The sequence below is a fragment of the Mastigoproctus giganteus genome, chromosome 7 (assembly GCF_048544385.1).
Source record: "Mastigoproctus giganteus isolate SK-2022 chromosome 7, ASM4854438v1, whole genome shotgun sequence".
NCBI lineage: Eukaryota > Metazoa > Arthropoda > Arachnida > Uropygi > Thelyphonidae > Mastigoproctus > Mastigoproctus giganteus.
Genome location: NC_143581.1, coordinates 28,096,354 through 28,123,404, shown reverse-complemented (window position 1 = coordinate 28,123,404; position 27,051 = coordinate 28,096,354). Strand labels below are relative to the sequence as shown.

Genomic DNA, 27,051 nt, shown 5'->3' with positions numbered 1-27,051 from the left:
TGAGCAAGCTCATTTTGAAGAGCAAGGATTAGACGTCAAGTTTACAGACCCGGTTTTCTCTACGAGAGAAAAGGGTACCTTAATAATAAGAAGGTTTGGCCATGAACGAACTTTTGTAATAGATAAAGAACCATTTCAGGCAGAAGTTCCTCGCGAGTTTATGTTAACCCCAGGACCATTAAAATTTCTTTTTGTTTCCCAACAAGGGAAAATAATGCAAGGAACAATACATTTGGCCGGAAGAGATGAATGTAAAAAGATGACTTGTATTTTTTGTTGGGAATTCATAAACAATAGACATTGCTTCCCACCTATTGTATCTTATTTAATATACCTAGTTTTGGGTATTCTAGCAGCAATCATTATTTGGTACTCTAAGCTCATCATCGAATCTATAGTGCAAACAGTCAGGGGATTTTTCATGTTGATTAGTGTCATGTGGAAAATGTTTCGAATTGTTTGGCGCCTAACAAGTATGGCAGGCCTAACCACCGGGGCAACTATTAGAACAACCACAGGAAGGGTACAAGAATATTTGGAAGAACATATCCCCATGGAGCCGAGACGACTTTTGCAGGCTGCACCCCTGCAAATCATAGTATACCTATCAGCCCTTATACTTATAGTTGGGTCAACATGTACCAATCACCAGATCTTACATGCCAAAATAAAAGAATGTCAAGCAGACTTATCTCAACCTTGTAAAATCACCACTAAAGCCCGTGTGACTTTGTTAAATTTGGAATACAAACAGTGCTTATGGTTCGTTTCTGATGCAGAACAAACTCTTTTCCAATTGCAGTTAACCTTTAAACAAGTGCAGTGTCATTGGCAGACAAAACGAATGTACTACACTTTCCCCACAGAATTACATCTCATAAGTCAAGTGGCATGCCCCCAGAATGCCTTCTGTGCTTGGGGCCAACATTGTGTGGGTGACTACCTTTTTGAGGGTATCACCAAAGAATCCTTGAGTTGGCCAGGAATTACTAACTGCATCGCAGGAGACAGCGGTTCAAACTGTCTCATCATTGATAGTCAGTCCTGTTTACACTATCGAGTATGGTTAGTTCCAGACTTTACAAGGGTGTACGAAGTCCGCAAAATTGAAGGAGTTTCTTGTCGTTACATAGTTGAAGTTCAGACACGTGCTAATGAGACCGTTGAAACTATTTCTCTAAAGAATTTTGCAATTACACGAAATAATATTGAGATTCAAGTCTTGGGAACCTTTGATCAGCCCACCGATATCCTTGAACATCATGTGATTTTGAGGGTAGGTGATAATAGTGAGGCTTATTTAGACCAAGCAGCTTTAGTGTCCAGACCAAAATACGGAGAAATCGGTGATGTACAAGCAAATTACAGTGTTTCAAAACAGTTCATTTTTGATGACCGGATGATTCAATGTCAGTTTTATGAAGAGAAGATAAGATGTCAAAAAAGTGAATCTTACTTGGAACAAATGGTGGCAAACAAAATCAATAAACTTCCAAAAATTCAAGTTTTTCACCAGTTAGAAATCGAGCCCTCAGGTCGGCTCACATCAACAATGATACAATCAGTCCCATTGACCCTGGATCTGTCATTTTTTGAGTTTGATTTTTATCTGGAAACACATACAGTGTGCCCCAAATTTGTGGAAGACATTACTAGACCAATTGGATGTTTTACATGTGACACACTAGCTACTCTTACTTTTCAAGCATTTTCGACATGCCTAGCTGGAACTGTCTCAGTAAACTTCCAAAACATATTAGTGGCCACAAGATCAGTTAAATTAACCCAAGAAACAACCACTTACACTATCCAGTTCAAGACAGATACTAAATGTCACAAAGAAAATTTGTGCTTAATTGCTCGAACTATCACAGCCTGTAAAGACATAGAGTTTTGTTTGGAAGACCCAACGCTACAAATAAGTCACCCTAACTTTTCACAAGTATCCTATATATCTAGTTTTGCACCAGGGCAATCACCTTGGTCAGTATGGTTTCATCAATTAGTTGGTGGAGGATTTACCTCCTGGATCAAAATACCAATTTTGCTCTTATCTATAGCCTTGTTGAGTATATTTGTGGTTTCTTCATGTTTGGCATGCTTTCGCAAATAAACCAAATGATCCATTTTGCTTGAAGACGAGTGAAAGGGAAGCAAAACAGTGATAATTATGACAGAGAGTGAGAATAAGAAGAATAAATGGGAAGTATAACTGAGAAGCGTAATTGCTATAAGATCTTCTGCCCTCCCTCTCTCTCTCTCTCTCTCCATGGACTTATGCATAAAAGGAGAAAGAAACAAGAGTAAATGAAGCAAATCTTTTGAGTGAAAGAGAAGAGGAAGAGTGGATGATGGGATTTGTACCCTACTTACTGTAAGTATTTTATTGTTCTCAGCCACTTCAATCGGGAAGAATATCAGGAGGGTATTGTTCGCCCTATGGTCCTTCCTGGGTGTATACAGTCGATGGCTGTACAAAAGCGTAACACGTGCTGTCACTACATCGGAAGTTACCCGGCAAGTGCCCTCTGGGGCTGAACTAATTCTTACCCCAGAAAGATTTTCTAAAAGACGACGGGTGTGCGGGGCATTCCGCACCCAGCACACAAACAGGATGCCAGTTATGAGACGCCCTCCTCCCCAGCAGTACCAGGTTCCTTTCAACCAGTGGATGGTAATAGATTTCCTGTCCTCGGACGAGATAGAGGCTACACTCTTCGCGGAGGAAATCGCCTGCATCACCTGGGACAACCAGTTTATTACTTCTTCCCTAAAACCAGGGGCCCTCACCTCACCACATTTTGGATCTTGGTTGTCGCACATAACGAGAGAATACCACACGATCCTTACCATGGGGGAAGCGAAGGCACAGCGCCTTGAAGAGCTCCTTCCCTTTAGAACCGTTGTCAATATTAGGATTCTCACTACTTTTAAGAAGGGATCACTGCCAACGGTGAGGGACCATTCCGTTAGATGTCCATGGAATCACCCCACCGAGCGCTGTGCCGTGTACACGGCTGATTTATACACTCAGTGGCTCGAGGGTAAGGGGTTGATTAAGGCGAGACTGTCTCCTCCCATAACGGAATGGTGGGAGTAATAAAATTTACAGCCCAGGGTGTCAGGAAATTACTATGTAAGAAATATTAGAGCTAAAAAAAAAAAAAAAAAAAAAATTTTAGCATTATGTAATCATTAAAACCCACTTATAATTATATGTAAATGTAACCTACAGCGTATTTACACCATTAATTAACCAGATATATATTATCCTATTAACTAAAATTATCACTATATATACTTTGTATGATAAATATTTTTTTAACTTCATTGTTATAATAAGATAAGACAATGTAAACGTCTAAATCATTGTAATCCCACAAATATGTAATTTTGAGTATAAATAGATTCCTAAATTTTACTATTGTAAGTTACTCTGGGCATTTATAGTAGTAAATCTTTATGTATTTTGAAGAGTAACTAGTTCATTTTATGTGTAACCAAAATGTTTATCAACGTGAGTGTATAATAACCACGTGTGTTTAAGGTATAAGCTGACTATATAATAACGGTCAGGAACAAAATTCATATCCAATGCTAAATATATATATGTATATCTATACAAATCATTGAATAATATTGTATGTATAACGTATTACTTGGTATTGAAGCATGTTTAATGCTAAAGGTATATGATACTTTGTAAATGTCTTTAAAGCCAAGAGCAGATACTAATTGTTGTTTATCTCTGTTTCATATCATGTTACATTGGAGAGAAGAGTTTGACGGAGCAGCTACATGCAGCCAGTCCTAGAAGAGAAAATTACCTTAGTGCCCTTTGGACCGTCAGTCTAGTGTTTCTCCAGGAGCTCAAAGCATGGTTTCCCCAAGATTGACAGTCATCAATGAGAGAACACTTTTACAACGTAGTCAATAAAGAACAGTGCGCGATACAAGAGACATTTTTATGTTTTATACAACCTATAGACATTTGTTATTTCATAAACAGAACATTACAGAACATATTAGTGTTTTTGTATCAGTGATCTTGCAGAAAGAAATCTGTGACGACCAAGGTAGGTTGAAGAGACAAAAGAAGGGAGGAACTGTTCTGTTCAAAGTAGCAAGATAACTTTATTGTCCAGAGGAACCCAAAAGGCTCTTGGAAAATTGTTATGTTATTATCTTTCGATATTGCATTATATATATTAGATTAGGGTAGTTCAATTTGTTAGAGGAGACAGGTTGGTTCTTTCCCCCCCATCCAAAAAGCTCCATGCAAACGTTTTTTTTTCATTAGAAAAGCATCTCAAACCCTAAAATTTTGAGCAAGAGGTCATTTCTTTCCCCCCTGCTCGAAAATTTTCGTCGTAGACGGGAGGTGTATTAAAATGTGAACATTTTTATATCGTAAAATATTCTCATAAATAGCCACACATTACTTTTGCCAGTCACTATATGTGTAGAGTAATAAGGCCGTGTTGAAAGTTGTTTTGTCCGATTCTATTCTTAGGAAAGCAGTAATCGAATTTCCATCTCACTCCCATAGTTCGGTCAATCCACTACATGAAGCCGACATTCGATAGGATCAGCTAAGTAGTGCTGCGCTTGCATTACTCAGATATACAATGGCAAAATCTGTGGGGGCTAGTGAGTAAATCGGAATGAGGAAGGTATTCTTGAGAGAAATTCGAACTGATTACTGCGAATTGACTCTTGTTGAAAAATGATGGACAGAGGTAAATAGACTTTGAGTGAAGAGAATACCTTGGTATAACCCGGAAGTATCATCGTATATCAATTAATAATTTACTCCTTTCTCACGGTAGATTTCTCAAATTAAACGTGTCTAATTACTAGGACAGGTGATCCTAGATTTGCTTTTCCCCACAGGAATAAGCTCCTAACCAATCAAGAAAGGGGCCATCCAAAGGGGAAAGGGGTGTATATATTGGGACTATGGGAAAACCGAGGGTCTTTTTGGTGGGATGAAGATGGAAACAGAGTTAAAAACGTCCATGATGAGATATAGCGAAGAAGAAGTCGTACCTGGCAAGTCGGTAGGAAAGTATTTGGGTAAGTTCGTCCTTTAGTTTAGCGACCGGTTATCTGGAATTACTGAACGACCACAGCTACTATTATATTCCCCGCCTAATATCACATACTAGCCTCTCTCCTCCCAGCTAAATTCACATATGTATTTTCTATATTAAGGCCAGAATGTGTCATCTATTATACCAACTACTGGATACTGCGTTTCCAGTAACGGTAAACATAACTATATGTCAATCTTACACATTCACCTATAAATTCGAATAGCTGGATGCTCTTCTACTTATTGTATATTAACAACGATTGTTTACCGAAACTACATGAAGAATGTCGACAGAATGGCAGAAAGGTGCCATGCTACTACTATCCATTAACTAGAAAATGTAAAGCTATCCTGAGTAAAGCTAACACTTACAACATAATATAATTCTAATTCCCTGTTTTACTTATTAATTCTTTTACTGTAAATAAATACACAAGTCCATGTATGTATAATAAACTATACCTTGTTTGTTGATCTATCTTTCTTCAGGACTATTCCGAAATACACACTTTTTGATAGCGTATATATATATATTTAAATAGACTATCATTAAAGGCGGGCTCAAAGGCCAATACACAAAGGGCCTTAGAGTTAATCATCACAACGCAATTCTCGTTGCTGCATTCTTGCCCAACGTCCATCTGGGTGAGTTTTAGAGCACAGAATCTTGTCCTAATTTAACGCTAGACGCTCATATAAAATCCTAGTCTTTCTGGTTTCTCATTTTAGTGCTGGAAACCTGCCTGGGAGTCTTGATATCCGTATTAAACGCTGCCCAGCAGGCGCCCTACATTATTACAGAAATGACTTCGGAACAGGAGCGTCCCAGTTTTTGCATCTATTGATAAATGTATCTTTGTTAAGAATGTTTTGAAATCTCTCTTACTTATTAATAAAGGATTTTATACATGTATACTTTATTTAAATCTGAGATTTATTTTCTACTTGTACTTTTTATTATTATTGTTTTTTTTTTTATTATTCATTTTTTGGAGAGTTTTGTTGGTTTCTTTTTATTTCCATTTTACTTATATTTCTTTTTTAATTATTATTTTTAAAATTTTATTTTATTATTTATTTTTCAGAATTCTTGAACAAAAGAAAATGAGTGACATTAAACAATCAAATCACAACCAGGGTAAATTAAGGTAACCTGGAATAGTGTTTACTAAATTAATACAAATCTATCAATTATAGCAGTTTTTATCTTCATTTTTTTATTAACACCTTATAGAATTACTTGTATGATGATATCATCGTCTTATTTTAGTTAGTTTTGGTTTCAAAATTAAAGCTCTGGCAACAGGCCTTTTAACTATCAGTTTTCGGGAGAAAACGAAGATGATGCTCTCAAAGCCTTGACCCTTAGCCTAAAAAAAGTGTCGTTCTTAAAATGCATTAAAGGCGTATAAAAGCTCACTCAAAGTAAAGAAGCAGCCACAAGAGTAACGGGCTAGATAAACCTCATTTTTTTTGTCTATTGCGACATAGCTTGAAGAGACGTGAATCATTTTCATTTAATGTAATTCAAAGTTTTTCGGTTTCAGTTTTTTGAATCTCACTGAAATGCATGTTAAAGTAAGTTTAATCTAGTTCTTAATTATTTAGGGTGATGATATGAAAATGAACTCACTGATTTCTGAAATTTGAAGAAATTGCAAAACGACAATTTGACACATGGTTGGACCGCATCTTGAGTATTGTATACAGGTCTGGAGGCCTCGCTTTAGGAAGGATGCAGATCTGCCGGAACGGGTGCAGAGGAGAGCAACTAGATTGGTGAAGGGAACAAAAGGGTGCGCTTGCCTAGAAAGGCTTCAGTTCTTTAAACTGCAGCTCCTGTAGACCAGGCACCTGTGTGGTGATCTGACTGATGAATGGCATTCTTCCTCTTGCTGAGACTACACACATGAGGAGACGTAAATTTTAGTTGAGGAAGAATGGTTGCAGGATAGATGTATAGAAGTTTGCCTTCAGCCCGCCGGTGGATGATTGTTGGCACAGGCTTTCCATCTGTCGTTGTTGAGGAAGTGGATGGTTTGAATAAATTCAAGGAAAAACTAGACAGATTCTTAGAGGGGTATGGACGAGTGTACTGTATAGGGTATTTTTTTGGCTGATGCTATATAAGCTTGTTTTCATGCATCATTTGTCACTACTACTATTACATTGTAATGTTAACGTACGTAGTCAGTGGCATGTCGTAGGCTTCGGCCCTGGTGCAACGTAATTTTTGTCTTTTTTTTTTTTTTAACTATCATTTTACTCTTATCCCCCCCACACAAACGTTTTGTACAAAAATATTGTAGAGTTGCTGAGAAAAAGAAATTATTATTAATTATTATTAGCCATATGGTGCACCGTGCATGGAAGCCTGAGGCTTATGGTGCACCAGCCAGTAAGTACAATTTTTTTTTTTTTTTTTTTTGGCAAGGTACTTTCTTGGGGAAACGGGTTGTAAGAATTGCGTTTTAGCACTAAATAAAATTAAATTTTTGTTATCAATGTTTATATTTACAATTTATTTTATTACTATTTTTTTAAAATTTAATAATTTAAATACGAAAATCTAACCATTATTACATAACACCAATAACATTCTTATTATATAATTATCATAATATTGTTAAATACTGAAAAGGTACATAAAACAACTTAAAAGAAAAAAAAGCAGTGCAGGAAAATTGATTACTAAAAATGGAGATTTTCAAGTCTGAAACTGTTTTGGAACACATTAACCAGGTTAAGGCTGCCAATATGGCCACCAGTGGCACACTACAACGGAAAAATTGTGCATGGTCGATGAGTTGAACATTTGGGAATATCCCACATGCAAATGTATTTCCACCCATGTCAGGGAATTATTATTTACATTATAGGGCTGATATTAATACTGTATTGATACCATTAATATTAATAATAACTGTTTCTAAGAGTGGGAAGAGGCTGCCCCTAATTGTAAAAATTTGTCTGTTGAAGACCTACTTTGAAAAAAACTTTTTTAGTTCTTTCCAGAACGTAAATGTATTTCTAATTTGTTATTAGAAATGGAATTAACTTCACAGCAGATGATCAGCTGTGATGTACACATTTCAAAAATTGCAGTATTTTCAATAAAGTTTAAATAAGCAGAAAATAAAGTAAACAAATTTTATCCTGTATGTATGCTCATGAAATGCAGTAGATGAGATGATGGTGTGTGTGTGTGTATATGTATATATATATATATACACACACACTTAACATCTGGAAATCATTGTGGCTGCACCTTATTTAATAAATGTTTGATATTTAAGCACTGTGTAATCACTACATCTGAGGTGATGGTTTCATAGGCAAAATTTACATAATTTAAAATGGAAGCTTGATGGGGGAATAAAAGTTGGACCAGCAGTATGCAGCCAATGAAATCTGGATTTAAGTGAGCAGAAATATGTTTGATCTTTGGAAATGTTCTAGAGTGGTGAGTGTTTTTGAAACTGCTATCTAGAATTAGCAGCTCAATGTAATAGTTATGTTGAGGTTGCTATAAACAGCACATGTTTTTAATGTCTCTTTATTTGTTTGCTTTCTTTATGCTGTTAAAATGGTGATTTTGGTTCAAAATTTGGCAGGTTATTATTTTTGCAACTTGACCTGTTAGCTAGAGAAATTTTCTGGCCATACATGTTATAGTTTAAGATAGTCACATTTATTTTTTTGTTCCTTTGATTTTAGAAACCAGGGTACATAGATATAAATTTAGTGCTAATAGCAACAATTACTTTTTTAATATTAAACAATTACTTAGAAGTCATCAAATGACTGACTGGCAGTCTTGTGATGACTTCTAAGTAATTTTGTTTATAATTATAATTTATTAAATGAAATTATTCTAAAATATATATTTTAACTAAATTAAACTGACTATTTACTGCAAGCTACTCTTTTAATGATATACTTCATTACTTGTTGTAATAGATAATGTGCCTGATAAGTGGCTGGGCCCTCTTCTCTTGTTTATTGGTTACTGTGGCAGACAATTGTGACCTGGACAGTGTGAAATATAGCTTTAGTATTGCCCAAAAGAATTTTGAAGAGGCTATGCAGAAGCTATCTGGAATTTTGGCAAAAGGTATCCAATTTGCAGTTTATAAATGACTCGGTGTACTAATGTCACTTAAAAAATCATTGAATAAAACTAATCACATTTTAAATTATTTTTTAAAATATATATTTTTTGAATATTTAAATTTAAATTAGCCATAGTAATGGACACTAAACAGAATTGATAACTGAAGAACTCTGGAAAAATTAGCTACCCTCCACTGGTTGAAACTGGGTGTGTCAAAGATAAGAAGTTTCAAAAAAGGACATTATAAATATATTTCCATATCAGTACATTCTAATATTAATAGAGTATATGAGAATTTTTAAGCCGCTATCTTGTAACTACACTGCTGCACAAATTGGAGCAGTGTGGCATTGGAGGCAAATTGCTGCTATGGATAAAGGGGTGGTTGAGTGGCAGAAGGCAGAGAGCGGTAATTAATGGACATTGCTCTTCATGGACTAATGTTATTAGTGGAGTCCCTCAGGGTTCAGTGTTGTTGTTTTCTGTATTTATAAATGATATTGATGATGGTATATCAGGCTTAATGTCCAAGTCTGCAGATGATACGAAGGTTGGCAGGGTTGTTAAGGACACTAATGACAGTACGCTGCTGCAACAGGATCTAAAAAAGTTGAGCAGATGGGCTCAGAGGTGGAAAATGAAGTTTAACATTGACAAATGTAAAGTACTACATATGGGAAGCAGTAACCCCAGCGTAATGTATCAACTCTGTGGTACTACACTGACAGTGGTAGAGAATGAAAAGGACTGGGGGTAATTGTGCATGCAGATATGAAGTTTTCTGAGCAGTGCAAGAGTAGCTCATGGTGTCTTGTCAATGATATACAGGAATTTTTCTAGCAGGGATAAGGAGGTGATTATCCCCTTGTATAAGACGATGGTCAGGCCACACCTTGAGTACTGTATACAGGTCTGGAGGCCTCATTTTAAGAAGGATGTAGAGCTGTTGGAACGAGTACAGAGAAGGGCAACAAGATTAGTGAATGGAACAAAGGGTTGCTCTTATGAAGAAAGGCTTAAATTTTGCAAATTACAGTGTCTGGAGACTAGGCACCTGCAAGGTGATCTGATTGAGGTGTATAAAGCCTTGAATGGTTTGAGCATGCTCAGTGCTGATGGGATTCTTCCTCTTGCTCAGAATAATTGCCTGAGAGGGCATAAATTCAAATTGAGGAAAGGCCTTCAATGGATAGAGCACGCTGAATTCTGATGGGATCCTTCCACTTGTTCAGATTACGAACCTAAGGGGGCATAAATTCAAATTAAGAAAAGACAGATGTAGAATAGATGTGCGGAAATTTGCCTTTAGCCAGCGGGTGGTTAATTGCTGGAACAAACTTCCATCTGTCGTGGAAGTTGATAGGTTAAATAAATTTAAGGAGGAATTGGACAGGCATTTGGAAGAAATGGTGTGATTTTCTTCTTTTTTTTTTTTTTTGGGTGATGCTGCCTAAGCTCATACACTTGCTTTCTTGTATCACATGCCACTACTACTACGATTGTAGGATAGATGTGCAGAAGTTTGCCTTTAGCCAGTGGGTGATTGATTGCTGGAACAAACTTCCATCTGTCATTGTAGAAGTTGATAGTTTAAATAGATTCAAATCAGAACTTGACAAACATTTGGAGCGAGTGGATGAGTGAAATAAGGGGTTGTTTTTTTTTTTTTTTTTTTTTGGCTGATGCTATATAAGCTTGCTTTCTTGCATCATGTGCCTTTGCTAATGCTAAAACTATGGTTTTATCTGGCAATTTCCATTATCTAATGTTTCATTTGTAATTCTGGTTGTTTTGTGGTCACTGATACCAAGCATGTTCCATAGCTGCAGAATGAGAAAATTTTTATATTTCCCTAAAATATAAACACTTACAAAATGTGAGCACAGCTGTACATTTCATATAAAAGGTAAAATTTATTTAAAATAACTATTGTATCATATTATATAAATTTTAGTAATAAAATTACCAGTACTATGACTCTGTGAGGGGATATGGATTTGAAGATGGGGGAATCTCAGTAGTCAGCCAATTCTAAATTATCCATCATGAACATACTATTTGTGTATATATGCAAATATACAGTATAAGTGGCAAGTTTATTAGCTACATCAATCTAATAACAAGTAACACCTTTTTTTAGTAGTCCTGAACAGCATCAAGTCATTTCTGGTCCTTGGTCCTTGAGGCTGTCAGAAACATTCTTTCAAGCTGGACTTGCTACCTGGGAGTCTAAAAAGCTGATGGAACTGATATTCAGGTGACTCTTGAGTCATTCTGTGATACTCAAATCCTGTTTCCACCTTCACAATGGTGGAACTGTTAGTAACCCTGGGTATAATCCCCCCCCCCCATGTGCAAATCTTGAAATACAGCACCTAGTATACTGGAGATGGCCATCCAGGTGCAAACTAATGTAAGCAGGGGTGGCATGGAAGAATGCTTCCCCCACTGTGTTACAGGGCTATTCCAGGTAGTAGATGACTCTCATCAGCCGGTGCAATACCATCACTTTGCTTATTGGACACTTACAGTGGTGAAATCATGTTTAGGCTGCAGAGCAAAGCTCCTGCAATTCTCCATTTCTTCCATCATGCAGTATGATTGATGTCTTTTGAAGTTATGATGGGCATCATGGCAAGAGCCATTCTTCCTCAAAATTGTGCATTTTAAGAGGGTACAGTTCTAAAACAGTATTCACATGCCAGCTGCTAGATAGTCTTCCAGATTGAACCTATTTGTAACTCTCTAGAAGGCTTCTGAATCAGCTAGTGTCAAATTTCACTGTCTCTACTCTGCCAGATAGTGACTGGAGAGGTCCAAATAGTGTGTATGCAGGGGACATTGTCGAAGCAAAGTTATGTCAAGGAGCTGTGTGTGTATTCTTTCCATGTGTATGCCATATCCAAATATTTTGTTACTTCATACAACATGTCCTTTTCTGACCCCTGAATACATCATGAATAGTCAAACTTATCTATAAACCTCCCAAACACTTACTTGTTCATTTCACAAATATATGTGGTCTCAATCTCAGTCATGTCCACTTTTACTTACAGTATGCAAAGCCCCACTTACTTTTTCTGAATTCTAATTATCAGTTGATTCAACCACTGCTCATCTCAGTTGTCCTAATTATTCACTGTATGATAACTTTTGCTTCAAAGGTGGTACTTGTGCATATATCCACTCTGATATTCCCTGTCAGAGACTTAGTAATTTGGAATCTTCTCTAGCTTAAATCTCTTTTCCCCAGTCTGTAAAATCCATCTGTTTTGTGAATCATTCTCCAAACTCCACTAATCACTTGGAACTCTTTGAAACTTAACTTTCTCCAGTTCAACTTTCCTAATGTTGAAGTAATTTTCCTTGGTGATTTTAATGCGGGCAACTCCAGCTGACTTCCATTTTCTAGTCACACAGACTCGGCTGGTCTAGATGTTGTAGCTTTTGCAATTACTAATGACCTCACACAGATTGTTCATTTACCTGCCAGAATACCAGACAGTTCTAACCACACAGCCAACACTCTTTATCTTTTTTCTCACAAACAATGCTTCCACACACACAGAGTTGAGGTGAGTGGTCCTCTAGGCACCTCAGATCACAACTTGTTAATGGTCTCTTCTCCAATGAAGCCTTTCTGTTGTGGCCATTCTTAACTTTGTGTTGTTTGTAATTACAAGAATGCAAAATGGGATGATCTGCAAGATTTCTGTTCTTCTTTTCCTTGGTTGGATTACTGTTTTAAACCTTCTGATGTCAGTGTCTGCTTAGATCTTATCGGTGAAATTATTCTTGTAGGGATGAAATCCTTTATTCCACATTCTGCCTTAAAATCTCGTCCTTTAACTAAACCATGGTTTTTACGATAAATGCAGCAAAGCCGTTCAAGGTAATAATGTTGCATATTGCAATTGGCTTGCATCCAAATCACCAGGTTCATTTTCTGCCTACATAAAAGATTGCAACAATTGTAAAGCAGTTATTAACCAATCAGAACTAGATTTTGAACAGGCTAAGAGTAGAAAACTTGCTTCTTGTCCAAATGGTAGTGGAGCATTCTGGTCTCTTGCCAAAGCTATTGGCCACAACTTTTGCTTATCTCTATTTCCATTCTTTCAAAACCAAATGTTTCTGTTTCTAACTCAGCTAAAGATAAAGCTGACCTACTAGCATCCTACTTTTCTTCTAACTCATGTATTGATGATTTTGGTAAACCACTTCTTACCATTCCTAGTACACTCCATTCAGTGCCTCCTGTGGATTTCATCAAAAGGATGTCAGAAGAATTTTGAATAGTCTTGATGCTAAGAAAACAGCAGTTCCTGATGGTATTTCTCCACTTTTCTCAAAACCTGTGCTCCCGAGCTTACACCTGTCCTGTGTTGCTTTTTACACTTTCTTATTCCACCGGTGTTTTCCTTACTACTTGGATATTTGCTCATATTGAGCCAGTTCCTAAAAAGGGTGACAGTTCCCTCCCATCCAATTATTATCCCATTGCACTTACTTCTACTCTAAAGTAATTGAAAAATGCATTAACTGCCAACTTCTAAACTATCTAGAAACTTTCCATCTGATAAATGATCACCATTATGTATTCTGTCAATGTTGATCCACTTCTGATATTCTGGCTTATGTTACCCATCTGTGGATAAATTCAATGGAAATGTTTGGAAACTCAAGCAGTTGCTCTTGACATTTCAGTCTTTTGCTTATGTTTGGCATAAAGGTCTTCTAAAGCTTCCATCTTGTAGTTGATTGGCGGCAATCATTAACTACTCTCCCAATCTTTACATCATCTGCAATTTAGACATCACACCCTCTATCCCTTCATCAATGTCATTTATGAAAATCAAAAACAGTGGTCCTAATACTGATCCTTGGGTAACCCACTCTTACATCAACCCATTCTGAGGAATAACCATTTATCACAACCCTCTGTCTCCTGCCCCGAAGCCATTCAGCTATCCACCTAAGGGCTTTCCCTGTGATTCCAACCTGTTCCTGCTTATAAAGTAACTGCTCAGTGATATCACTCATCTGTTAGAATACCATACTACTCACAAAACACAAATGCAAAACAAGTGTGGCTATATACCATGCGACACCATCCATTTCCTAAGTCATATCCCTAATGCTTTTTCAAGTATGTGTGCTTTAACTGACTGACTGGATTTATTAATGCTTTTATCAATTTCATTAATGACACAATAGAACAAATTAATAACTGTTCTTAGCGAATATTGTGTTATTTCCACAGTAGGTCCAGGGCAACTGAATGTGAAACCCATGGACTGTGCTGAAGTACTTCAACAAGGATACAACAAGAGTGGAATATACGAGATCCTGCCAAGAAATCGGGTAGTAACAAGCGGCTTTGATGTTTACTGTGATATGGAAACTGATGGAGGAGGTTGGACAGTTGGTATCTTTTAACAAAATCCTAATTATAGTTACTTGCATTTATGTCTGTTTCTAATCTGCTTTTCTTGTAGGCACAATATCATTTTGAATTCATTACTTGATAAATTTGTTTAAAAAAATTTATTATTTGTGAATAATTTAATTTTCATAATTAAACAATTGAAATTTATTGAGAGACCTCCTTCTCTTCAAAGATGGCTCCTCTAGGGTATAACCACATACAGTACTATAGTGAAGTTGGGTTGCCAGTTTGTTCTTTGAATTTGATCTTTCTTAGCGACTGGAAAAAACTATATTAATTAGGTGATTTAGCTGAGATCTTTTACAAGATAACATTATTTACTTTGCATTTTTTTATCCATGACAATTTTGTTGAAGATTTCTTGTCGTCAGTGATTTTTTAAATTTAATTTATTTACTTTAGCATTAGTCTTGCATATGATGCAAAAAAGCAAGCTTATACAGCGTCAGTCAAAAAAAAAAAAAACCTTCCCATTTCACCCATCCGGTCATTCCAAATGTTTGTCTAGTTCAGCCTTAAATTTATTTAAGCTATCAACTTCCACAACAACAGACGGAAGTCTGTTCCAGCAGTCAACTACCTGCTGGCTAAAGGCAAACTTCCACACGTCTATTCTACAACTGTCTTTTCTCAATTTGAATCTATGCCCCCAGTTCTTAATCTCAGCAAGTGGAAGTATCCCATCAGCATCGAGCCTGCTCAAACCATTCAAGGCCTTGTACACCTCAATCATATTGGTGTACTTACTTACATTTAATGGTTTTATTGATATGCCCATTTTCACTTTTTTTTTCTTCTACTCTTTTTGTCCATCTTATCATCTCTGTAGGATAAGCTAATCTGAGACTCAGTTAAATTAAATCTCCGTGCTGAATAGAGATGGAGAGTTTCTGTACTCTATTGTGTTCATAAACTGCATGTGTTAATGGGCCAGTTTCCATGTTTGTGTGATGAAAAGCCAGATCTTGTAAAAATCTAAACCACTTGTGATTAGCTAACTACAGTCATAAGACATTACTTACTAACTAGAATAATTTGTTTTTCTGTATCTGCATTTGACCATCTAGGTTTACAACAGGAGTTTTTACAATTTTAATTAGTATACTGCTTGTCACCAGAATTGTTTTGGTGCATGCTTTGAACTCAGAATAAGTGAAGTGACTAATATCAATATAGACAAGAAATATTGGCATTATAAACATTGAAAAAGGGGCAAATTCTATCTTGTGAGCCATGCTTCTTGCATTTGTGCTGCAAGTTGAGCAACAGTAGTAGGGGTGGAGAGATCAACGAACACCCCATCATATCCCAAATGCATTTGATAGGCAATATATCTGGTGAGCAGGCTGAGAAAACAAGTCCCTTTCAAGTAGGTGCTTTCAGAATGTGAACTGTATGTGGGTGGGCACTAGGGCTTACAATACCGGTATTTCAGTATTTTTAATTTATGAAACCTAGATACCGGTATTCCAAAAACAAATGTTTTTCTCAATAAATTTTGATGACAGTTAATAAAGTAAGGAAAAAACAAGTACTCTAATTACTTGAATTCAAGTTTTAAATGAACATTTATTGCAGTAATTGTTTAAAATGGATCTAATTTTGGTACATACAGTATTTGATTAGCGGCAGAAAACACCCTTTCGGATTCTATGCTGGATGGTGCTATTGTACTGAGATAATTGTAGATGATCTCAGTCCATATTTTCTAGGCTTTGAACTTTTTTGGCAAAAAAAGTTAAAAGTATTTCATTAATTTACGACTCAAGTTCATCTTTTAAAATCTCATTGGAGTCAGGCAATTTCTTATTTTGGAAAGAATTTGCGGAACACTGATGTTCTGTTCCATGTCGGTCTTCCGTGGTTAAATTATGTTCATCATTTTCTGAAGGAGAAAGACATTTTATTCAGCAAAGTATAATTTTAACTATAGTAGCTTTACTGAGTCTGGGAGAGAGAGCAAAGAGTGGGGATAAGGAATAAAGAAGAGAGCAAAGAGTGCAGTTAAGGAATTCTTCACATATATAAATGCAAAGAAGAGAAGGACAAATCAGATCAGATGCATATGAAATTGCGTGGGATAGTATTAGATACCCCAACTGATGTTGTAGATGAACTCGGCAGTTAGTTTGCATCGATATTTACAGAAGAAAAACCCTTCACGTCAATGAGAAATTATGGGAGTGAAGTTGAAAAAAATGTAATTAATGATGTTGAAATTTCACATGCTGATTTAATGAGAAAACTTTCACACCCACAGGTGAGTAAGGCTCCTGTGGTTGATGGTATATACCCTTTAATCTTAAAGGAAGTGGCAATTGAGTGCACTGAATCATGAAGGCTAGTTATGAGAGCATCACTGGACTCAGGAGAGATTCCGTTGGATTGGTGTAAATTGGAACATAAAGGTGTTTCTAGGAGTGTAACGGGAAATTACCGACCGGCCAGTCTAACTTCAGTAGTAGGGAAAATCATGGAAGCAATGATCAAGGTCGGAATTCGGGATCATTTAGATGGAAATGGAATTCTGTAGGATACACAGCATGGCTTTGTAAAGGGAAAATAATGTTTAACAAATCTGGTTAGCCATTTTGACAGGTCACTTGTGAGCTGGATTTAGAGAATAATTTCGACATTGTTTATTTAGATATCAGCAAAGCATTTGACTCAGTCCCACATGTGTGGTTACTTTATAAGTTGGAGCAGGGTGGAATCATAGGGAAAATCCTTAGATAGATAGCACGATGGCTTGAGGGCACCAGGCAGGGGGTTGTGATAAAAATTATTTCTCAGATTGGGTTAATGTAAGAAGCAGGATTCCCCAAGGATCACTATTGGGACTACTGTTGTTTTTGATTATCTTAAATGACATCTATGATGGGATATAGGGTGTGAACTTGCAGATGTGAAGATCAGTAGAGTAGTTAATGAAGTCTATCTAGGTCACCTAGATAGACTTCATTAAGTGGCAGCTATATGCTTTAATTCAGCAAAATGCAAGGTCTTACACCTGGGGAACAGCAACCCCAAAATAACTTATACACTTGGTGGAGTTGAACTAAAGTCAGTAGTGGAGGAACGGGATTTGGGAGTTACGATACGGTCAGACATGAAGTTGTCAGAGAATTGTGGACAGGTTGCAATGTTGCATGGTGTCCTATTGATAATTTATCAAACATTTGCTAGTAGAGATGAGGACGTCATAATCACATAAAGGTGATTTTATAACCTTTATGTGATTAGATTATAAACTATTTTTTTTTTTTTTTAATTAGTACCGAAAAACCGGTATTTTTGTATCAATGCCGGAATTTGAATACCGGGAAAAAATTACCAGTATCCTGGTATTGTAAGCCCTAGTGGGCACTATCCTATAGGAAAACAAATATTGGATGGAGTGTAGAAAGAACAGTAGCACTAGTCTCAGAATGGTTTCAATGTAATGTCTTGCTGTCAGTGTGCCATCAGTAATGACCAGAGGTGAATGGCTGTTGTAACTGATGGCTCCCTGTACAGGATTTCAAGCATTAGCCTAGCATGCCACTTCCTTATGTAGACTAGATTACCTGTACCCAGCATGTCTCCATATGTGCACACACAGCTGTCACTGGATTTCAAACAAAAATGTGATTCACCACTAAACACGATAAAATACCATTCTTGTCCCTAAGCAGCCATCTCCCTGGCCATTACAGACACTGATGATGGGATGACACTGGAAGAAAGAGGTGTTGAGAATTTACTGCCTTACTTCTTGCAGTCATGCACTAATCTTGCTCAACACAGAATAGACAGAGATGACTTTATATTGGAAATGTGGCCGATTGTAATAGATTTATCGATCCTCCCATTTTGATGCCACTGGAATCCTGGCAACATGTTCCAGTACCTTGCTGTACCTATTGTTGCCAACAGCATTCAACCATTCAGGCATCACAATCTAAACAATGATTTGCTGTGTTTTGACAGTGTTGACCATCCAGCTTCTGACAACCCAATAGTCTAATCCATTTCAAAGTCACCTGTATGCATGGATGATTATTCATGCCGTTTTGATTGCTTGCTAATGTTTACAGCAACTTCAAGTGAGGGCAGTAACAGACACATTGTGTTCTACTGTGCCAATAAGCTTGACATACTAATCGTATAAATCACACTTATGCATACAAGTTTTCAGGTAAATCTGTCCATTCTTTTTAGGTGTGCCGATTTTAATGATGAGTAGTTTACTTTACAGTATGCAGCTGAATAAGTCAAATGCACTTCTAATAGCAAATCATTTCTATGATGACCTGTAGGTTTTTCAAAGAAGAGGAAACTTTGGAAGATCACAAAATTATTTCTACAAAGAGTGGGATGAATATAAGAAAGGATTTGGTGACATTGAACAAGATTTCTGGCTAGGCAAGTACTTGCTGTTTGTGTTTAGAATGCCAACATTTATTAATACAAAGATACTTAGTTTATTATTTGTCCTTAAAAATATCAAATTAATCTGAAATTCAGTGACATTTTATTTTAAATTAATAATTTTGAAGCTTCTACCTCTTTCCCTAGAAAAACAGTTTGGGTGGATCTAAACTGTTTTTCTAGGGAAAGAGTAATTAATATGATAAAAACTTAAATTGTAAAATAGTGTTTGTTCCAATTTACTCAGGCTTCTGGAGGGAAAACTGTTATCTCCCCCCAAGTTTGTCAGTGATTAGCTCATTACTAATGCAGATTTATTCACTGAAATATAGATAATTTGTAATTTAAACAATTAAATACACAATTTTTTTTCTCTGTAGGCAATGACAAAATATTCATTCTAACAAATCAGAGAGAATACTCAATCAGATTTGATCTAAAAGATTTTACAAGGGCTTCTAGATTTGCTGTTTATGATCAATTTTGGATTGACAGTGAAGAAAATAATTATACAGCACATGTGGATGGTTATAAAGGAAGTGCTGGTAAGTTAATATTTTGAAGCAAATGATGTCAGGTAATGTATGAGTGGAATTTTCTGATTAAATAGCTCCAAAGATTGGTTATTTTCATCCAAACAGGCAGACCTTTATGCTCCCAAATTACCAGTTATGCTTATGGATGAGTATGCTTACACACAAAAGTACAAAATGGAAGACATCTAAAAATAAAAAAAATCTAACTTATCTGTTCAGGTTCAGCCATATATATATATATATATATAGTACTGCAATAAATACTGTCACATATATTACTGCATGCAGCCACAAAATAAAAAGACAGTTACTCAAAACTCTGTGGGTTTATTCTGAACACCCAACAAATGAAGCAACACAACACTCATTCAAAATGCCCCCCCCCCCCGTTTTTTTTACACAAGACCTCAAACATTCTGGCCATTCATCAATAGAAGTACGCAATTGGCCACAGCATGCTCCAGTGATCTCTTCAGGCTCTCCAAAGTGGCATGCCTTTTACCACAGACCATCCCTTCCAAAATAGCCCACAAACAGTAATCAAATGGATTAAGATCTGAGCTGGCAGGAGGCCATTTGTCATGCTTGATGAACTCAGGCACATTCTTTGTCAGACATGTTTGGGTGATCTTTGCCTTGTGGGCAGGCACTTGAGTCCTGTTGGAAGATCCAGTGCTGACAATTGAAGAGAGTCTGATTGAGGGGTCTCACATGCGGCTTCAGGTACACCCTTGCACTGGTTTCACCCCATGAACACAAAAATGCATCTTTGTTACACTTTGTAGGAGACTCCTCACCAAACCATCACTGATGCTGGATGATGACCCCTTTCAACAGCCTGACATGCCTCTGCAAAGCTATGGGCAGACACGTCATTTTGACAGTTGTAACTCTCCTAAATAGTAAAAATCTTTTCATCTGTGAAGAGTATTCGCGTACCGACTCTGCAGTGCCTCTGAACTTTTTTGCCTCCATTCCATCAGAGCTGGGGTTAAGAACCGTCCTGTTCTCCTGTGGTAGGCACTCATCCCTAGATCACTTTTGATTATGCATCACATTGACCTTGGTGATATTCCCATTTCTCTGGACATGATTTTCTGTTTTCGTAGGGGATTCCTACAAATTCTGTTCTCCACCACCTTGATAGCTGCAGGGGTCCTCACAGTTCTTGGGTGGCCAAACCAGGGCCTGTCATCAATTCTCTGTTCATTGTACCTATCAATTGCCCTGTAGACAAATCTTTGGCTTATTCCAAGTAGTTTCAAAAGTTTAAAAATTGTAGGTGCATCATGTCCTGCCTTATGAAGACCTATGACAGTAGTCCTGTTTTCTTTTTATCTCCCTGTTCCATTTTCACTGGCTTCCTTTACTAGTTGATGATACCTGTTAAAGAAAACCATACATTAGTGCTACACATGATGCAAAACCCACAGCTCTGCGATATTATTTTCTATTTTTATGGGAGTCTTACTTTTGTGACAGTATTTGTGGTAGTACTCTGTATAATGTGCAGGGTGATTTTGTTATTCATTGAGCCATTTTATTTGCACATACTTTTTAATACTTGCAGTCTTAGAACTGGAGATTGAAAAGACCCTAGGCACATATCTGGAAAATATATGTTGGAAAATTTATAAATGCCCATTTTAACTCCAAACATCAAAGTAGCCTTCACTATGTAGCACAGTTTTCATTGTGAAAGAGTATTAGAGAAATGGAAATTCTAGGGTTAAAGCAAAGAAAATTCTCTACAGAGTTCGGTTTACATAATGTACCAACAAAAAAAAAATACTATTTGATCATGGAGTTTAAAGAAATCAAGATTTGCTTTTCATTCAGCAGAAGGAATATGCTAGATACCATCAGTTAAAAGAAAAAGAAAAAAAAAAAAAAAAAGCTGGTCTGCTGTAGTGGCTGAAGCTGAACAAACATTATTGAGTGTCCTAAAAAAACCTTAATATTTTGCATGTAAAATAAATGAGCTATAATAGTGAGAAAAATCTATATTTCTGACTTAGCATATCTCAACCTTAATCAATCTATTCAGATCTCCTGATTGAGGTGTGTAAGGCTTTGAATAGATTGATTAAGGAGTGTGTGTCCGTAAATCAGGAGATCTGGTTGAGGTGTTTAAGGCTTTGAATAGACTGAGTAAGAACTATGTGTTCATGGGCTGATTTGCATGTTGTACCTGCAGGAAAACCTAGAATGTCACAGGGAAAATCCTCTACTTGAGCTCAAATTAGTCTCAACAGAAAACGTTTTACAGGAATTGAATCTAAACTTCTCCAAACAAGTGAAAAACAGTGATGTACTGTGCTGACTAAGCTGCCACAAGAGGACTTTTATGCTCAGTACAGCCATTCACAGCTTCACCATAACTGCTCATGGTAACTATGGCATTATAATTGAACTGCAATTGTAATGGCATGCAGAGTTAAACATGCATACCAGCAGTCACACATGCTACGTTAGGGCAACAGAAAGCCCAAACATGTGCATAGCTCTACTTTTGTGGGCTAAATACATGTTTATATACATTTGTAAACAGTAATCATAACCTTAACAATCTCACAGCTTATAGAGAGGTTCAATTAATCACACCTTTTTTTTTTAATACAAAGGTCAATTATGGGAGTATCCTCATTTTTTAAAATTTATTTGAAGTTTTATATTTATTTATTTTGCTACTATTTATTATTTTTTTTTTGGAGACTGGTTAATAGGTCAGAAAACTTGTGATAACTATTCACCCAGCGATCCACAAGTCATAGACCACCATGGTGACTGAGATTAAACTTATAAAAAATAAAGCTTATTATTGCTTTGCATTCCACTCAAAATTTCCAAGATCAAAACTTACCTTCACTGGATTATATAACAAGGGCAGTTAGTGCAAGACTCCAGTACTCTGCACAATTTCAATTACATTAAGAACCTTATTGAAATTCACATGTTAATTATGGATCCATTGTGCCATAATTTTTAGAATGTCGAGAAACAATAACAATCCAAAATTCATAAATAATAGTTGAAAAAGTAAAAGTCTGGAATTTGTAGCTAAAAGTGAATACTTACTTTTTAACTGAGCTGTAAATCAGAACAAACCTCAAAATTTTATTCCATATACATAAACCAAGTGTTGCTGTAAATAGTCCAGAGTGCGATCACCGTATCAATATCAAGGAGCTGTTAATTTTATGTGCTTTACTTTTTATGGCATTTGTTTGTTGGCTGCTTATGTTTTATGGTACACCACTTGGGTGCTTTTGAATGCTTATATGCATGGCATATCACTTCTAGTGCCATTTGACACATATCATCATTCCTCTTGGTAATTCCCTTCCACTTTTGACTCACTCTCTCTCTCTCTCTCTCTTAGGGTAACTCGGGAAAGACTCAGGCTTCCTTGCACCATGTAGCTAATAATAATATGCATCAGAGGCAGTGAACATGTTAAAGTACTACTATACTTTTGTACTGATATGATTTAAGTGAAGTTCTCTGAGCTTCATGACAGCTCATGGAGTTTTTTCAATAATATACAGGATAATCACATCCTTATCAGGGATAAGGATGTGATTATCCTGTTGTATATAAAAAAAAATAATGATTAGCCCACATCTTCTTATGAATGAATAGTGAACAAATAGCACTGGTATGAATATTGAACAGTTTGGCACTTCAGAACAGCAAAGAGAGAGATGAAAATGCTTGGTGTGGGTACAGATGGTAAAATGTATGCTTCATTAAATCTTTGATTAATATTTTCCATAAAAAGCAACTTATTGATGTGCACAAACAATAGATTTAATTCCACACAACCAAGATTTCTGCCACCATTATAACTAGTCATACAATTAACCAGCTGCACAGCAAGTTATGATGGTGGCAAAGTCCTTCGTGGCATGACACATTGCTGTTTACCACTCATTTGGAGATCTGGGTTAGATTGCCATTGATGATGGAAGAATTTCTAAAGTCCTCTTCAACTGAGGCTGTAGATTTCAGACAGAGGGAGTAGGGTTTCTTCCATGAGTTATTCTGGATTTTTTTTTTTCCAGCCTGCACAAAATGTGAATCAACCTATGAACATGTCTCCCATAGCCATAACCCACATTGGCCGCTGCAGGAATGTTGTGCGATTCTGAAAATCCAAAAATCACAAAAAGTTGTGATTTTTGGGGTTGTCTGATTTTCAAAATAGTAAAATTTCATCATTCATTTGACTATTCCCTCTCATTGCATTAGACCTAGTGATCTGAATATTCACAAAACCTTTCATTCAGATCAACAAAAATATTTCTGATTTTCATTCCCTACTTTGAATTCCATTTGTTTTCTGTTTTGTTGGTAAGCAGCAGTGCAACATTCATGATATCTGCAGAAGAAATCTCTTCCTGCTATTTTAAATATATTCCTGGAAAATGGAGTTTTGTATGTCCATTCTTTAGACCAATGTTCCTTTATTATTATTTTATTTTTCATTGTCCCATGTTACCACTAAAAATTGCTTTTAATTCATTCAAATTCTGAATTCCAAAGTTCGAACAATTCCTCAATTTCCTTTTTTTCACCAAAGGCTTTTATGAGAAGTTGATGCCAGGTATAAATACTTCACTTCTAACACAGAATACTCCACGATTTCTAAAATGAAGAAAAATAACTGCTGCCTGCTGTTAACAAATGAACATAAACATTAGTTTTCAGCATTGTTTATATGAACTATAGATGGTCTTGTTTATACTCCAGTATGACCATAGAATAAGAGGAGTTTACAATAAATCATGAATACAATTGTTAATCATAATTAGTCAATGGGCTTGAACCACAGTATACTCAAAGAGTGTGTGCTATTGCACTCTCATTCCTGACCATTCAACTTTGTCAAGCCTGATGGCTGTACAGTAATTACACCAGCAAGCAGGAAAACAAATTTCATAATCAGCAGGCAGGCAAGCAGAATTTGTTATGGCAGCTGCAACGTCAGACTGCAAAGGGTTAAGAGGTGGAAAATTGCCACAAGTTCTTGATTGCTAACAAACTGTATATATATGTATGTATGTTAATGAAATTTATTTAATCTTATTTCCTTAATAAAATTAAAGAAATTTATTAATTTACAAGTTGACTAACTATTCTGCACATGCAATTTACAGATAAGATAGCCCAATATGCAATTACAAGTTGCCTTATACCAAACCCAACTGATTATTTTAATTTTAGGTGACTCCTTCAGTGATACTAATGGACAGCAGTTTTCTACAAGAGACAGAGATAATGATGCCCATGAGAAGAACTGTGCAGAAATGTATGATGGTGGATGGTGGTTTTCAAAATGCTTCCATGCTCATCTTAATGGACTTTATTTGAAAGCAGATGAAAGCAATTCTTCAAGAGGAATTGCCTGGTCTCAGTGGAAAGGAATAAAATATTCTCTTGCTGTAACAGAGATTAAAATCAGACCAAGCACTTTTAAAAAGATGCAGAAATCTCCCATGTAGAGAATTCATTCTGTGGAAGTGTTTTAATTTTCCACCATCTCTCTCTCTCTCACACAGAGTACAAAATACTGTTTATGGAAGCTGTAAACACATGCCTTGATTCTTTATAAACTTTTAAAAATATAAGAGTATATGATAAAATAAATATTCCCTTTTATAGTTCTTTTAATTTGTATATTGTCATATTATTCTTAGTTCCTGTATAAATAGTGCACAAAGAAAAAACTCTGCATTACAGGCCTACTTCGTTTCAGACAGTTTGACATTAGAAAATCCAATATTTTATTAAGATCTGTTTAATTTAAATTCTGAGATTATCTGATATAGATTATTATTAAAATTTCTTTGAAGTGTGATTTAAAAGGCATTATCTTATTAAGCATACAGGTATACAAAACTAAAATGACAAACACTATCCTATGTGGATACTGAGTAATTATAGAAATTAATTTAAAAAATTAATAAAATTTCTATAAAACAAAGAAAACTACACTTTAAAATTAATTTGATGGGGGGGGACATACATTTCAGTTGATTCTACTTTGCTTTTACCTTCATATGTGGCAAAACTTGGGGGGTTCCAAAGAAGAGACATGTCCTCTGCCTCCTCAAAATTTGGAGGTTCCAGGTGTGTCTGGCAATAGATGAAGCAAAATGGATGTTATCTACTGTTATTCATTACTTAGTATCCATGCAGGGCAGTATTTGTCATTTCAATCTCAAAGTGCATTTTTCACCTCAGATGAAAATTGCATAATCAATATGGGTTACCAAATTTATTTCTGTAGTATACAACGTATACTACAGAAAGTAGTATACATTGTATATATAGTACACATTGTATGCTTATCAGTTAGATTCAGCTGTTTATTGTGCTTATAACTTCAGATTAACTTTTAAGTGGTCACAAAGACTTGGGTCCACCATGTCTTTTTTTTTTTTTGGATTTAAAAAAAAAAAAAAAAAAAAAAAAAAGAGATCCCATGTACCTTCAAAAACTTTAATAAATATTAACAATATATTTGATTGGTGGTAAGAATGTTGCTTTTTTCTAGTTCACTCAATATGCAAATACTGACAGCTAAAGTCATGTGCATGTAAAGACACATACTTGTTATTTGCTCAGTGAAATAATAGATTTGATATCAAATACACAGTTTCAACCTCTGATGTGCATTTTCTTATGACCTTGGAGAACCAATGCTTTTGGTAATATGAATACCTGTCATCTGCTTCCTATGCAGCTGTAACCTCAAACATTGTTTGAAGACCCATATTGTCAAACATCAGGTTTATCTTCTAAAGTCGTCTCCCTCCACTCCCACAAAAGTGTCTACTTCATTATGAATCATCCTCTATATTAAGATCTTGTAAAACTAAGATGAATGACAGTGGTATGTGCTGCAAAAATTAAATGCATTATCAGCACCCTGTGTTGTATTTGTATCCTATGAGATTCAGTAGATGTGACCCAGTTAAGTAAATTTAGTTAATCCAGTCAACCATTTAACTTTTCAAAGCAGAAGCTGTATTTAATTTTTGAAATAAGTTGTTTAGTGGACTGTACCTAGCTGTTTAGCTAGGTGGGATACCAGTCTAATGGGTTCATCCATCACGACCTTACCTACAAATTTACCCTCAACTCTATTCACTTGAGTGAATAGAGTTGAGGGAAAAATCTTTCCACACCGATAACTTTTTTTTTTTGTATATATGTTCTTGGGTGTTTTTAGAAATCAATCCTTAGGCCACTTAATACAGAAAACAGTATCTTCTGTGACTTGTATCTTTTGGTAAAACAATCAGTTTATTATTCCAAAAGTAACCAAATGTAATATCAGCCCAAAACAGAAAAATTCTTTAGCAACACTAGTTTGACATAACAACAGAATGCACTTTTGTTACCAGCTATTTTTTTTTTTATCTGTTCTATATTCCAGAAC

The 27,051-nt window shown here is 36.0% G+C and overlaps 1 protein-coding gene across 2 annotated transcripts; it reads left to right on the top strand.

The window, feature by feature from the left end:
* The first annotated feature begins 6,542 nt into the window (after positions 1-6,542).
* On the top strand, positions 6,543-25,331 carry LOC150082758 (techylectin-5A-like). 2 transcript variants are annotated; one of them, XM_090376810.1, is made up of 6 exons: positions 6,543-6,673; positions 9,056-9,209; positions 14,473-14,633; positions 18,957-19,062; positions 19,449-19,613; positions 24,831-25,330. In XM_090376810.1, the coding sequence occupies exons 1-6, from the start codon at positions 6,662-6,664 to the stop codon at positions 25,106-25,108; spliced, it is 876 nt and encodes a 291-aa protein (XP_090232936.1). In that variant the 5' UTR covers positions 6,543-6,661; the 3' UTR covers positions 25,109-25,330. The 2 variants fall into 2 exon arrangements, with proteins under 2 accessions (XP_090232936.1, XP_090232935.1); XM_090376809.1 differs by lacking the exon at positions 6,543-6,673 and adding an exon at positions 8,500-8,558 and having other exon boundaries at positions 24,831-25,331.
* Positions 25,332-27,051: the final 1,720 nt, after the last annotated feature.

Coding starts and splice junctions, on each gene's coding strand:
- LOC150082758 (XM_090376809.1), top strand. CDS start 8,529: ATGTTTGATCTTTGGAAATGTTCTAGAGTG. Junction 14,634..18,956: donor CTGATGGAGGAGGTTGGACA/GTTGGTATCTTT, acceptor GATGACCTGTAG/GTTTTTCAAAGAAGAGGAAA. Junction 19,063..19,448: donor TGAACAAGATTTCTGGCTAG/GCAAGTACTTGC, acceptor TTTTCTCTGTAG/GCAATGACAAAATATTCATT.